The 16,417-nt window shown below is 34.9% G+C and overlaps 1 protein-coding gene across 5 annotated transcripts in view; it reads right to left on the reverse strand.

Moving 5' to 3' along the window:
• Atg10 (autophagy related 10) overlaps nucleotides 1-16,417 on the reverse strand; it is a 244,070-nt gene that overhangs the window by 130,175 nt on the left and 97,478 nt on the right. For 2 of the 5 annotated variants that reach the window (XM_090331679.1, XM_090331677.1), the window contains exon 4: nucleotides 8,688-8,744. The exons of the other annotated variants lie outside the window; for them this stretch is intronic. In XM_090331679.1, coding sequence (XP_090187805.1) covers nucleotides 8,688-8,744 — 57 coding nt within the window. The remainder of the gene's footprint in view (nucleotides 1-8,687; nucleotides 8,745-16,417) is intronic. 5 annotated transcript variants of the gene reach the window in all.

Here is a 16,417-nt window from a genome sequence, read left to right on the forward strand (position 1 = left end):
AGAGATCCATCAAAGAAAGAGAACTATAGACCCATTTCTTTGATGAATATTGATGCAAAACTCCTCAACAAAATACTGGCCAACCGTCTTCAACAAGTCATCAAAAAAAATCATACACTATGATCAAACAGGATTCATCACAGGGATGCAAAGCTGGTTCAACATACACAAATCAATTAATATAATTCAACACATCAACAGGAGCAAGGACAAAAATCACATGATTGTCTCAATAGATGCAGAAAAGGCCTTTGACAAGATCCAACACCCCTTTATGCTAAAAGCTCTGGAGAATCTAGGAATCCATGGAATATTATAATAAAGGCTGAATATGACAAACCCACAGCTAACATTATACTTAATGGCAAAAAGCTAAAGCCATTCCCTCTAAAAATCAGGAATGAGACAAGGATGCCCACTCTCTCTACTCCTCTTTAACACAGTATTAGAATTCCTAGCCAGAGCAATAAGGCAAGAAGCAAGCATAAAGGGGACCCAAATAGGGAATGAGGAAGTGAAACTCTCCCTCTTTGCAGATGACATGATTCTGTATTTAAAGAACCCTGTAGACTCCACTCCCAAGCTCCTTGAGCTGATTCAAAACTTTGGCAAGATAGCAGGGTACAAAATTAATCCGCAAAAATCAACTGCCTTCCTCTATGCCAACAGTGAGAGGAACGAGGCAACAATCAGGAAAGCAACTCCTTTTGCAATAGCCTCAAAGAAAATAAAGTACCTAGGAATTAGCTTAACTAAGAATGTAAAGGACTTTTTTGATGAAAACTTTAAATCTCTGAAAAAGCAAATTAAAGCGGAACTGAAGAAATGGAAAAACCTCCCATGCTCCTAGATTGGAAGAATTAACATCGTGAAAATGGCAACCTTGCCAAGGGCTATCTACAAATGGGGACCAAGACATGAGAAATGGTATCAATGTATGTGAAGTAATGCACCTTCCACCTGGAAATGTAATGTAACCTTTCTGTTAATTACAATATAAAATATAGGGTATAAAAAGAAAACAGTCACAGTTAAAACTAACATAAGCAAATAAGAGGAAAAGCTAAGTGCAATAAAAAATTAAGCTCATTGGTACCATTTAGTATGTTCAATTGGTTGTTAAAATATTAAGCTTAAAGAGAAGCTAAGATTTTTGTATGAGCCACTGGTATCTGGCAATATTTTATGTCTTTATTGTTATAATCTTGCAACCTTTGATCTTTAATAACGAATATACAAGTTTGGGGGGAAATAGTGATTTTCAATTTCAATACTAGGTGATTGGAATAAGGATAATTAGTATCAATGATACTAGTAATAATAATGCTCCTTACTCAGATAGTATTCTTTCTTTAAAAAATGAATATACTTTCTTTAAGCAACGAATTAAGGTTGACTAAAAATTGTTTTCTACAAAAGGTTATTTTGGCCTAAGATTCAATCTAAAGCATTGGAATCAAAACAAGAAGAAAATAATGTATTTAATATAAGATCTAAGTACCTTTAATTTAGCAGTCTTGAAAAGTTTAAAAATAGACTGCATTTAATTACTCCAGAAGGCACATTATATAAGGAGAGGTAATTTACCTTAACTTTAAGGTAACTCAGACGATATTTTTTGTAGGTAAAGTGTGAGTCTATTCTTATTTTTCTTTTTGATAGCTTAAGAAAAATAAAAACAATAATTTGAATATAAGAGGCAGTAACTAAAAGAAGATATTATTTGGTCAAGTGGTGTTACACACATAAAATCAGGACAATGGAGAGATGACAGTTCATAGTGTCAAAGTATACAAAGTTGCTAATTGAGGCCTTTAGTATATATGTTTTTGTAGAAATTTCCTGTTATACGCTAAATTACCAGCTTTGCTCACATTCTTAACCAAGAATATTCACACCAAAATTTCACCATTCTAACTAGATGGACACATTAAAAATTTTCAAGCTTCAATAGCAAAGCTTGTCTAGCTAGTCCATTAGTCTATGGACCCCTCCTTTTAATGTCTCAGCCCCTGGCATAAGCACTCACCAAGGAAATACAATAATAGAATATGAAGCCAAAGGGCTAAAGCAAAAGAAATTGAAAGGCAGTGTTGATACCACAGACTAGAAAAGATTGCAAGGCACTGAAACAGCAATTTCCAACTGAAGGTAGGTTCCATTTTGAGCTAACTTTGGATTTTAGTCATTCTACAGAAAACATATATCTCTGAGATTTATGAGAGTTAATTTTTAATCTATTCTACTAATAGCAAAAATGGTTTAAATTGACATCTGTAGAAATTTTAAACGGAAATCATATGACAAGATAGACAAATCTTACAAATAGATGTGAGTGCACCTGCATTTCTCACAGCAGTGCATAAAAATATTCCCAACCCAGACAGACTCTAGCACTGACGCTTTGAATTTTTGTTTGACTTAAAAATGATATCCATGTGATGGCTGATATGCCAGTGTTTTCATCTGAAAGATTAGTAATGCCTTTGGAAATAAATGTTAGCTTATATTCTATAGTATTAGTGACAAGAAATTAATGCACAAGAAGAAAGCTGAAAGACTTCTCACTCTAGATCTGAGCTATCATAGTGTGTAAAACTGTAGAAAATGCTGTCACTTGAAGATCTCAAGATCATTGTCTATTAATTTTGCTAGAAATTATACCTTGTTTTATGAAAAGCAGTTTCTCTTGCTTGTCACGTATTGTTTATCCTTTAATAAGTGAAGGAGTGGCTAGAAAGTGAAAGAAGCTGAAACAGAATGAGGAGGAATTTCACAAGTCACTGGACTTCTGCATCAATAACATAAGACTGCACATCTCACCAAAATCCAGGGCTCCTTAATCAGGAGTTAGCAGCAGATACCACAATGGACTGAGACAGCCCCAGAAGAAAGACCCAAAGAAAGAAAGATCAGCTGCAAGTAGAGATATTACTCCTAGTTAAAATGAAATGAAACAAAATGCTCCAGGATTCTCTTAAATCACACTTTCGGTAACCATTGAGCTCAACTGAACTTAAAGATGGCAGCTTTCATAAAGAGGTAGTTAGTATTTGTTAATTGTACTATGAAAATAATAAACACAACCTATAATCCAATCATGCTTTATATTTGGTTAAATTTACTCTAGTTCTCTTATTTATAAAAAGAATTTCAAAAAAAATCTATTCTTTTTTAGGTGTTTATATTACCTGTAACAAAATCACAGGAACAAAATAATATAAGTTGAAAATAATTACTTTAAACTAATTTTTGAAGGGCAGTACTGGGGATTGGAGTAGAGATTTGGACTTGCTAAGCAAATGGCCTACCACTTACTTGAGCCAGGACTCCCAGGTCTTTTGATTTTTCCTGAATTTGTTTTTCAGGTAAGGTCTTATATTTTTTAGGCACACAGTCTCCCTAGGAGCTGGGATTACAGGCATACACCACCGCATATGGCTATGTAAAAGCTACTCAGGTTAGAGATGTAAGGAATTTGCACAAGATTATCCTATTATAAAGAAAAGAAACTCAGGTCCAGCTTTTCCTAACATCCAGATATCCCAAATAACAAATCACATCTCTATTTTACAACCTTAATTAAGGCTTCTCCATGAAGCTTTCCTTTGTGTTTAAAAGATCATTCTTTTTAAAATAGTAGCAATAATTTTATTTTCCTTTTTTCCCTTCCTTTCTTTTGCTAACTATTGCTAGAGCAATAAGACAAGAAAAAAAGATATAAAAGGGGTTCATAAAGGGAAAGAAGAAATCAAACTACCACTATATGCAGATGACACAATCTTACATCAAAAGTAACCAAAAGACCCCAACCCCAAGCTACTAGACATAATCAGTAACTTTGGCAAAGTGAGTGGATGCAACATTAATCCACAAAACCAGTAGCCTTTCTGAGTATTAACTATGAACACCTGGGTGAGCTCAGTGGCTCCAGCCTGTAATCCTAGCTATTCAGGAGGCTGAGATCTCAGGATCTTGGTTTAAAGCCAGCCTGAGGCACAAAAGACATAGAGATTCTTATCTCCAATTAAAACGTGGTGCCCTCCAGGGGTAGGGCAGCAGCCTTGAGATGAAGAGCTCAAGGATAGCACATAGGCCAGGAGTTCAGGCCCCATGACTAACAAAAAATGCACAAAGAGGGAAATCAGGAAAATAATACCATTTGCATAGTCTCGAAAATAAAATAAAATATCTAGGAATAAACCTAACGAGGGAAGAAAAAGATCTTTGTAGCAAAGTCTATAAAAATTTGTAGAAAGAAATTAAAGATGACATCAAGAAAGGGAAAGACCGTCCATGCTAATGTTTAGGAAAAATCAATATTGTAAAAAGGGCCATACTTTGATCCATTTGGAGTTAATTCTAGTGCAGGGTGACAAAGAAGGATCCAACTTTAGTTTTCTGCAGGTGCTTAACCAGTTCTGCCAGCACCACTTGTTGAATAGGCTGTCTTTTTTTCATTCTATTTTTTTGGCTCCCTTGTCAAAGATTAGGTGGCCATAGGTCTGGGGTTTAATATCTGGGTCCTCAGTTCTATTCCATTGGTCTTCAGGCTTGTTCTTGTGCCAGTACCAAGCTGTTTTGATTATTATAACTCTGTAATAGAGTCTAAAGTTTGGTATTGAAATTGCTCCTGCGCTGTTCTTTCTGCTAAGAAGTGTTTTTGCTATACAGGGTCTTTTATTATTCCATATGAAATTTTGGATTGCCTCTTCTATTTCTTTAAAGAATGACACTGGGATATTAATGGGTATTGTGTTAAATTTGTAGATAGCCCTTGGCAAGATTGCCATTTTCACAATGTTGATTCTTCCAATCTAGGAGCTTGGGAGGTTTTTCCATTTTCTCAGTTCTGCTTTAATGTACTTTTTCAGGGTTTTAAAAAGGTCCTTTACATTCTTAGTTAAGCTAATTCCTAGGTACTTTATTTTCTTTGAGGCTATTGCAAAAGGAGTTGCTTTCCTGATTGTTGCCTCGTTCCTCTCACTGTTGGCATAGAGGAAGGCAGTTGATTTTTGCGGGTTAATTTTGTACCCTGCTATCTTGCCAAAGTTTTGAATCAGCTCAAGGAGCTTGGGAGTGGAGTCTACAGGGTTCTTTAAATACAGAATCATGTCATCTGCAAAGAGGGAGAGTTTCACTTCCTCGTTCCCTATTTGGGTCCCCTTTATGCTTGCTTCTTGCCTTATTGCTCTGGCTAGGAATTCTAATACTGTGTTAAAGAGGAGTAGAGAGAGTGGGCATCCTTGTCTCATTCCTGATTTTTAGAGGGAATGGCTTTAGCTTTTTGCCATTAAGTATAATGTTAGCTGTGGGTTTGTCATATTCAGCCTTTATTATACTGAGGAATATTACATGGATTCCTAGATTCTCCAGAGCTTTTAGCATAAAGGGGTGTTGGATCTTGTCAAAGGCCTTTTCTGCATCTATTGAGACAATCATGTGATTTTTGTCCTTGCTCCTGTTGATGTGTTGAATTATATTAATTGATTTGTGTATGTTGAACCAGCTTTGCATCCCTGTGATGAATCCTGTTTGATCATAGTGTATGATTTTTTTTGATGACTTGTTGAAGACGGTTGGCCAGTATTTTGTTGAGGAGTTTTGCATCAATATTCATCAAAGAAATGGGTCTATAGTTCTCTTTCTTTGATGGATCTCTGTCTGGTTTGGGGATTAGGGTTATACAGGCTTTGTAGGATGAGTTTGGCAAAGAGCCTTCATTTTCAAATAGACCTCGAGTTAAAAGCTGACACGCTGAAAACTTTACAAGAAGAAATAGGAGACACACTAGGCCTCCTTGGCACAGGTCATAACTTTCTTAATAAGGACCAAGAATCACAGCAAATCAGAGAAAGGCTGGATAAGTGGGACTGCATTAAACTGCAGAGCTTTTGTATGGCAAAGGGCATAGCTAGTAAATTAATTAGGAAGCCTACAGAATGGGAGAAGATCTTCACCAACCAAACAACGGACAAAGGCCTCATATCTAAAATATATCAACAGCTCAAAATATTGAATCACTCCAAAACTAATCTCCAAAGTAACAACCATCCCATCAAAAGATGGGCCAAAGACTTAAAGAGAGTCTTCCATGAAGAAGAAATAAGAATGGCCTATAGACATATGAAGAAATGCTCAACATCTCTGACCATAAAAGAAATGCAAATCAAAACAACTCTAAGATTCCACCTCACTCCAGTTAGAATGGCCAGGATCAAGAAATCTAATAACAACATATGCTGGAGGGGATGTGGCCAGGAGGGATCACTACTACACTGCTGGTGGAAGTGCAAACTCGTTCAACCACTATGGAAAGCATTATGGCAGTTCCTCAAAAGACTAAACATAGAGCTCCCCTATGACCCAGCAATTCCACTACTAGGCATTTACCCAATCATCCAGAAACAAGGGCATACTAAATCCACCAGCACAACAATGTTCGCTGCAGCACTATTTACCATGGCAAAGATATGGAACCAACCCAGATGTCCCTCAGTTGATGAGTGGATCAACAAGATGTGGTATTCATACACAATGGAATTCTATGCTGCTGTCAGAAAGAAAGACATCTCCCCATTTGTTAGGAAATGGAAAGACTTAGAAAAAATCATATTAAGTGAAGTAAGCCAGACTCAAAGGAACTTAGGCTCAATGGTTTCCCTTATTTGCCATAATCAGTAGAAACCTTGGACGGTTCTAGCAGAGATTTGCAATAGAGCAAAACCTAGATACATAAGGCCATACAGTATGACGCTAAATGAAAGGACCTTTAGGATATAGAAACAAAAGGCATATAATGAGTGATTGTTGTCCTTAATGGACTATGTTATCTCTCATCTCTTTTGCTCTCCTTTGGTTATCTCATTGTTACAGTATTTCACTGTGTTATCTGATATATTGGATAAATGTGTATTTGGTTATTTGAAATTGGATAGGAAAGGGGGAAAAACAAGATGAGGGTGGGGTGGGGGGAGGGAAATGGGGACCAAGACATGAGAAAGGGTATCAATGTATGTGAAGTAATGCACCTTCCATCTGGCGAATGCAATGTAACCCTTCTATTAATTACAATAAAAAATATATGAAAAAAATGGCTATACTGCCAACAATGATAGACAAATTTAATGCAATACCCATCAAAATCCCAATGAAGTTCTTAACCATGATAGAGAAAACAATCCAAATTTCATGTGGAGCTACTACAGACCTCAAATTGTCAAAGCAATTCTAGGTAAACAAAATAATTCTGGTGGTATCACAATCCCACACTTCAAGTTGTATTTGGTATTAGCACAATAATAAATCTGAAGATCAGTGGAACAGACTAAAAGACCAAGAAATAAAACCATATACTTATATTTGTCTTTGATGAGAGCCAAAAATATACAATGAATAAAAGCCTCTTTAACAATTGGTGATGGAAAAACTGGACACCCATATACAGAAAGCTTAAAGTGGATTCCTGTTTGTGACCAGGCATAAAAACTCAGAGGATCAAACACCTAAAGGTCAGACCTGAAACTTTGAAATTACTGCAAGAGGGAGTGGAAAAAACACTAGAACTTATAGGTATAGGTAGAAATCTGTTGAAAAGAGTCCCAGGAACACAGCAGATGAGAGGGAAATTTGATAAATGGCATTATATCAAACTATGAAGTTTCTACATAGTGAAAGACACAGTTATTAAACTAGAAGGATAGCCATCAGATTGGTAGAAAATCCTGACCAGCAATATATCAGACAAAGGCCAAAAACCCTCTCAAAGCTAACAAACCAATCACTGAATGGGAAAAAGTGCTAAGGAGAGACTTCTCAGATGAAGAGGTAAGAACGGCAAAGAAATACATGAGGAAATGATCATCATCTCTGGTTATAAAGGAAATGCAAATCAAAACCACTGTGTGAGTACATCTCACTCCAGTGAGATTAGTCAACACTGTTTATTAAAAACAACAACAAATGTTGGCGAGGATGTGGAAAAAGGAACCTTTCTGCACTGTTGATGGGAATGTAAACTAGTACAACCACTCTGGACAGCAGTATGGAGGGTCCTCAAAAAGCTCAACATAGATCTTCCTTACAGACCTGGACATCTATTCAGAATATCACACATCAAAATCCCATAAAGACCCTTGCACATCGTGTTCATTGCTATACTATTCACAATAGCCAACTTGTGGAAACAGCACACAATAGATGAGTCTATCCAAAAAATGTGGTATCTATACCCAATGGAATTTTACAGATATCAGAAAGGATAATATTCTATCATTTACAGGGAAATGAATGGACCTAGAACAAATCATATTAACTGAGGTAAACCAGGCTCATACAGACAAAACAGTGCATGGGCTTTTGTTTTGTTGTGTTTTGTTTTTCCAAATGCAGAAGCTAGATCTAAATTTGGGGGCATAATAAATTACACAGGTCTCTAGGCATTCATATACAGTGAGACCAAAGGATGAGACTCATAGGGGAAGGAACAGAAAGACACAATGGCTATGCGTATCTGACCATACAAAATAATATGTACCAAAATGAACTTAGGATAAGGAAATGAGGATTTTTCTTCTTTTGCTCTTTTAGTTTCCTTTCCTTTTTTTTCATTTTGTTCATTTATACGTCTTCAGGAGTGTCACAGGAGGCACAGACAAAGAGTGAACAAATGCAGCAATGGTACTTACTGGATACCATGATGAAAATGAATTATACAACTTGTGGCTCGGAATGGGAGGGGAAAACTGGAAGAGAACAAGGGAAGGGGTGACACTGTCTAAAAAATATATACTTTTTATCTGACTTATACAATTATAACTCTGTATATCACCTTTATAATAACAATAAAAAATTTAAAGATAGGCACATTTACTCATCTTGATTTTTCAAATAGTTATCATAATAATATTGAACAGGTAATTAGCCTTCCTATATTTATTAAATTCTACTGTTACCACATATTAAATTTTGAGTACAAGTTAATGGGATAAGTAAAAAGAATATTTAAACCTATCTTCAATCATAGAACTATTAAACCAAATTAGCAATATGTCTATGCTTTAAAATCCCATATTTTCATTTTTTTAATTAAAGAATTTATTAACATTAATTTTTACATTATATTTCAAATGACATGTTTAACAAACAAGTGTTCAAGACCATATTTTCATTTTAAGGATGCATATGCAAACTTTATCATAAGTATTCTTTTCCTACACTTCAAGAAGAAAATCAGAAATGTGTTTTCTAACATTTTCACGTAGAAATAGTCTTACTATTCAGAATGCTTTGTAATATCATATTCATTGTAATATGATTCATTGGTACTAATTAACCCTAGTCTTGTCTTGTGGATTCTCCAGCACCCTGACAATTATTAACCAAATGACCTTAATTCAGCACTTATCCAACTGAAAATGCTTCCTGAGAAGACTTCATTGCAATCTACAAATATGAGATAAAATGCAAGTCAGTTTTCCCCCTTTATAAAAGCACAGGAAAAACAGATTCCATTAAATTCCAGGTAGGGCTTTGTCAACATGCAGGTCCTGCTGAAAATTCCCAGTCCCTTAATAGGAAATCTGTAGGAAGACATTTGATGAAAAGTACTATAGCAAGAATAAACTCTATTTCCCTACCAATAAGTCGAGTTTAAGGAGATTTCTGTTAAGGAGAAATTCAGTCCTAACTTTTTTGTATATACTCAAACTATCAGTGTTCGTTTGCCTCTGTTTTTCTTTCATTTTATTATAGGAGCATGATAGAACCCACTGAACTGGAAATGACTCCTGAAAGGGTCCCTAAATAGGACAGTTTGCTTATACATTATTCACTCCCTCACAATACCTACTGTTACTACTAGAATTGTTTACTGATTTAATCATATTGTCTGAAATCACAGTATTCATTTTAGTCAAGAAAGTTTTCTTTTCTTTTCTTTTTTGTTGTTGATTGTGGGGCTTGGACTCTGGGCCTGGGCCTAATCCCTGAGCTCTTCAGCTCAAGGCTATCACCCTACCCCTTGAACCACAGCACACTTCCAGTGTTCTAGTGGTTAACTGGAGGTAAGAATCTCAGTCTAGAAGCCAGGCTGGCTTTGAACCTTGATCCTCAGATCTCAGCCTCCTGAGTAGCTAGAATTACTGATATGAGCCGCTCGCTGTGCCTGACAAAATAAAGGTTTTTTTTTTGTTTTTCTTTTGCTAGTGCTGGGGCTTGAACACAGGGTCTGGGCACTGTCCTTGGGCACTTTTTGCTCAAGGCTAGCAATTTGCCACTTGAGCCACAGCACCATTTCTGGCTTTTTCTGTATATGTGGTTCTGGGGAATTGAACCCAGGGCTTTGTACATGCTGGGTAAACACTGCTACCAGTAGGCCATGCTCCCAGCCCCAATAAAGTTGTTCTTTCTAAAATATACAAATATTTAACATATTTAGCAGATTATCAAAAGTCATTACACTTCTGTGAAATGGTTCTATTATATGATTTTTCTAATCAATTATTGAAATCACATTCAAAAATAGAATTTTCCCAATTATATTAAAGCAATTTCGCTCTTCAAATTCATCATTTTTATGTGTTTGGACCTATCGCTCAAAATATAAACCATCCTTCATCCTTAAGCTTAGTCTAAGTCTGTTATAAATCCTTTTAAATAATTTCAGACCAAGTTTATTCCTCCCTTCCTTTAAAAACTTATGTCACTGCTATGAATTGTCATTTTAGTATTAATGTATATAACTATGTCTCAGAATTCATATGTTCTTAAAGGCTATCTCGAAAGGCAAAGTCTTGTCTTCTCTGAATCTGTCCTTTAATGAGCTAGGCAATACCTTGTGCCTATTACTCACTATGAATTAAAATGAAAGCACTTTAAGGTAACTATGTTTCTCAGGTTAAAATTGACAATTATTTTTAACAATATTAATTTATATACCCTAATATTTGAGAACCATTTACCAGCATGGTGTCTTAACAACATTATCATTTTCACATTAAAGTATTCTAAGTTGAAGAAATCTTGTCTCTCATTGCAACCAAAACTATTAACATACCTGACATATTTTATTAATAAAATTAATGAAGTTTTTGTTTGAAATATATCAATACAAGTTTTAGCAAACATATCGATGGTTATTATGTTATGAACTTATAAATGAATAACAATACAATATGGTAGCTAATACCTAAAGGTCTTTGATTCTCTCTCTTCCTTCCTACCCCATAAACCTACACTCTTGATATATCTACACTTGTGTAGTTAGTTTTCTGCCTTTGAATCTGAACTTACCCTGAGACTCACTTTTGGACAAGTAGATTTAGTGGAAGTAATGCTGCATAATTTCCAAAGTGCAGCTATAAGAAAATTTTTGCTGCCATCTGGGTCACTTGAATTATGTGCTCAAGGGGTTGGAAACCACCGGCTAAGAAGTCTAACTACCTGAAACAGATACCTAACATGTGAAAAGATCTTGTAGAGAGAAGAGGGTGAAGAGAGAAAGAGAAGAAAAAGGAGGAGGAGATCAAACTCAGGTCTTCAAGAATGATTATTAGTAATGACAAGGACCTTAAACCCATACCAGTAGGGCGGGGGCACGGTGGCTCACACCTGTAATCCTAACTACTCAGGAGGCTGAGATCTGAGGATCTGGTTCAAAGCTAGACTGGGCACTTTTATCTCCAATTAATCACCAGAAAACAAGAAGTGTGCTGTGGTTCAAGGGATAGGGTGAAAGCCTTGAGCTGAAGAGCTCAGGGACAGGGCCCAGACCCAGAGTTCAAGTCCCACCACCACCAATAACAAAAAACCCATACCAGTAGGATAAAAAATAATAATAAATAAATAAATGACGTGACATGAGAAGGAAGGATGTTGGATTTAATTTCAAATGAGATGGGATCCATAGCCCTGAGTAGACAACTTTTTGTGCAGACTTGAAAAATATGAGGAAAAGAGTACTCCAGACAGGAATCATGGAAAACGCAAAGATCCTGAAGTGGGGACACATTTTGAATGCAAAAGGAAAAGGAAGGAAATCATTGTAGAAGTACAATCCATAAAGGGAAAAGAGATAAGAATTGGATTCAAAGACAGTTCTTAAACAGCCTTGAAGGCATTTGTATGTTGACATTTCCCTCTATGTGAAAACCTCAATCAATTATGAATATTGCCTTTTGTGAAACATAACCTGATTTCTACTAAAAAGAATCACTCTAGCTGAGCAACAGACTACTCCTTTGTCTTCCTTTATGACAACTGAAGGTCCTTATGTTGGTAACTCCCTGGCAGCTACAAAAATCATGACATTTTAATTCTACCATTTCCTTTACATGTATTAGATTGAACATATTGATGAAAGTACATGTTTAATATTTACTTGATTATACAATAGTATAAATCCTTTAGAAAAGACAAGATAAATTGATAGTATCCAATTGTTTGTCAGAAAGTAATCAACTCTTGATTTTAAATATTGTTGGTTGTTTTTGACCCATTACCTTTATCACCCATAATTGAAAAAGCTCAAATAATTTTGTCAGTGGCCTGGAGCAGGTACTTCCTGCTGTCCAATGGTTGTTTATCTTATTGTATATATTTTAATTATATCATTCATCCAATATTTATAATCATTATTTATCGATGAGAGGATCAGATCCAACAGAAGCTACTTAGCCACAACAGAAGTAGGTATCTATTCTGTGCATCTTAAGTCATACAGAAAGAAAAGCTAAAGGAATGAGAGCATATCATTCATGGAATTTTAGGCCTTCCTTTTTCTTGGTAAGTTTAACAATGTAAGAGGAATAAGGCAATATAAAAATGGACATCAAAAAGGGAGGACATAACAAAGAGAAAAGACCTATTCTGCCAGATGGCTATTCTAGTCATCCCAATAAGGGTCAAACGCTTGAGTAAAAAAACCCATCTGGGACATGTAGCTCAGTTGAGCCTCCTGGTGGCATTAGTGCATATTATTGTTTTAAATTACTAGGTTTTACAGAATTGTTTACACAGCAATATTTAACTAAGCCACACACTTAAAACATAATCACATCACAAAATAGGACTGCAGTAAACATATGTTTTTTATTCCAAAGATACCCCTAAAGCTATTGCTATTTTTCATTTCTCTATTATTACTGTTTTAATGGTCTTGTTTTGTTGATTTTATTGCCATTTTAACTTTATTTCATTATTTCATATTATAAATTATAATTGGATTATTAATGACAATACATAGTTTCTTTGGGATCCACTCAATTATTTTTTAAAATATGTTGTTTTTAGTACATCTTTTGAAAGTAAGGATAATGTCTTAATTATTTTCTTCTATACTAAGTAGCATATAATAGGTTTTTAGTAATGGTTGAGAATTAAATTGGTAAGTGATGGAAAATAATCATTTGATGAAGAATTCAGCCATTTTTGTTTTACAAAATCCATTATTGATTCAGAAGCTTCTAAAATACAGTAAGACTTTTTATTTGACATCCACTGTCATGTTTGATTAAAGTTCTTAAGCCTTTATTCTAATTCAATATTGTCCATTCTTATCCATTATTCCTCTAAAATAAATATTGCAATTAACCAACAATCAATTACAAATAAAAATAAACTGTGATATTTTCAAAGCATTTTGAGGAAACAATAAGAAATCATTCAAAATAAATTCAAGAACTCATTAATACAAGTTTTGAACAAAAATAGTAAAATGTTTTCTAAAAGCCTTGTTCAAATTTTTCACGAAGTTATTGAGCATGCTCATATTTTTACAAGCTTAAGACTTCTTAAGTCAGAATTTGGCCTAGTGATAGAGTGCTTGTCTAGCATGCACGAAGGGGGTTCGATTCCTCAGTACCACATACATAGAAAAAGCCAGAAATGGTGCTGTGGTTCAAGTGGTAGAGTGATAGCCTTGAGAAAGCCCAAGGACAGTGCTCAGGCCCTGAGTGCAAAAAAAAAAAGTAGTAAAGACTTACTGAAATTCTTTATTTTATGTGTAACCAGTAACAATTAATTTTTCTACTATAATCATTCATCTTCTTACTATGCAAACTTAGTTTCTCTATATCACTATTTACTAAAACATTAGTCTTCCACTATTTTCTGACTAGCTATATAGTTTATACAAGTAAATGAATTTCTAACCATTTTAAAAAGGAATGGTTTAAAAAGAATGAAATATTACTATCATTAGATAAAAGGATGAGAACTTAGTTTTGCCTCCATAAATTTATAGTATACATTTAAAAGAGTAAAATCTAGAAGCTTGTCAGCTAGAAAATATATTATAAAAGGGACTTAGAATATCATGCTCAAAGATTCTCAAGAAGGGTTTCAAAATCATGCTCGAAGATTCTCAAAAGGGGTTCAAAATAAAGCTGCCCATGTGATACATTAACCAAGTAATTGAAAGGAAAAAAAAAACAAAAAGAAAAAACTTCAATTTGGCTAAGTACTTTTTTACTAAGATATTTGTAAGTCCAACAAATGAGAAGGTATAAGAATATAGGTGCTCTGGTGTTTCTGAATTATACTCTTCATATATAACTAACTTCAGAATTCACAATCTGTTTATTCCAGAATATACAAATTTTATAAATCACTGTAGTTAAGACAGCTGGGGACAGGGAGATAGTTTGGTTTTACCCTTTTATTTTCATAAGCCAAATGTTCATGGGTTTGGAGTTTAAGTCTATCAAAAACATTGAATGACTGGTTTTGTCAGTTTACAAATATACCACACATCAAACCAAATCGCAAAGCCAGAAATTTGAATCAAATTTTAAGAATAGTGGTAGAAATACACATGAATACATTCATATAGAAGAATGGGGGCAAGTGGCTGAAGAGGAGCCCAGGCAAGGCACAATCTTTAGAGTCACTTTAGCTGGCATAGGTTAAGACTGCCAAATTCAGACACTTTGGGGGAAGTAAGACACAAGAACTTGGATTTACTGGTTGGCACAACTCCCTGGTAGAAAGGAAACTGAGCCATTTCTGTAATCTACCAAGTAGCAATAAGATGGCAGGTCAAACATCTCTCACTGCAATGCTGTGCTAATCCTAAACACTTAGCCTCAAGGGTCATAATATTTAAAAGTTCTCTTTTGGTGTTTCCATACAGGGGTGTCAGTATGAACAAATGACTATGACTTTATCCAATCATGTCAAGATACAATTATGTAGAAAATATTAAGTAATGCCAAAGAGGTAAAATCATCATTTTATCTTCTAAAACCTCTGGTGTCCTCTTTGGATATAAAAATGCACACCAAAATTTTTCATTACATATAGAGAATTGAAAAGGAGGGAAATTTCAATTTAGAAAAGCACAGTAGATAAGGGCTACACAGAAAACTATGCCCTTTATATCACGTAAATCATACAATCTCAGTATTAAAGAACATTTGACTAAGTGAAGTAGTGAAAATTATAATGAAAGAAAAGTGATCATATCACATATAAGTTAAAAGGTCATTATTTTTCCATGGTTAAAACCATGATTCCAATGCACTGAGACCTTACTCCCCAATAATAATTTATCAAAGGAAGGTTATTGTATGGATTACTTTACTGCAGTGACTGAAAAATCAGAACTTATAAGAACTTGCAAGAAAATACTCTAGACAAGCACAAAGTGTATAAAGAGTATATGCCTCACACTATCAAGAAAGGAAAATCTTACAGCTTCTTCAAATCAATCAAATCAAAATGAAGTACCACAGAGAGGATTTTGCTTTGTAAAGTACTACCTTCCTTCAAGGTCATTTATGAGGATAATGCAAAGATGTCTGCACCAGGGTCCTTTCAGATTCAGCACTGGAGAACTGCCTAGGGTCCTTACTTAATGAGTTTACTAGCTGAGCTTCATCTTAATAGAAACAGTTGAGTTCTGGAGAGAGAAAAATAATAATCTCAGCTCACTGCAGTCTCTTTTGCAGCTATAAAAAATATATAAGCACTTACTATAAAGTAATAGATACTGACTTAAAACAATGTGCCATCTGGACTGGAAGTGTGGCCTACTGGTAGCTTGCTTGCCTAGCATGCATGAAGACCCTGGTTCGATTCCTCGGTACCACATACATAGAAAAAAGCTTGAAATGGTACTGAGGCTCAAGTGGTAGAGCTCTAGCCTTGAGAAAATCCATGGACAGTGCTCAGGCCCTGAGCTCAAGCCCAGAACTGGCAAAAATTAAAAATTAAAAAAATGATGTGCTATCCAAGGCTAAATTTTTTCATACATTCACCACTTTGCTCAAAATCTATATAAACTGCTAACATTTCAACAACATATCTTTATTGGTTCCCCTTTCTTCCTGAAGATACATAGCATTCACTAAACTTCAAATTTTTGAACTATGATTGGAATTACAAATGCAATTAAAAAAAAGCCTATACCAGTGGATTG

Source organism: Megascapheus bottae, chromosome 4 (genome assembly GCF_031878675.1).
Source record: "Megascapheus bottae isolate mThoBot1 chromosome 4, mThoBot2.hap1, whole genome shotgun sequence".
Lineage (NCBI taxonomy): Eukaryota > Metazoa > Chordata > Mammalia > Rodentia > Geomyidae > Megascapheus > Megascapheus bottae.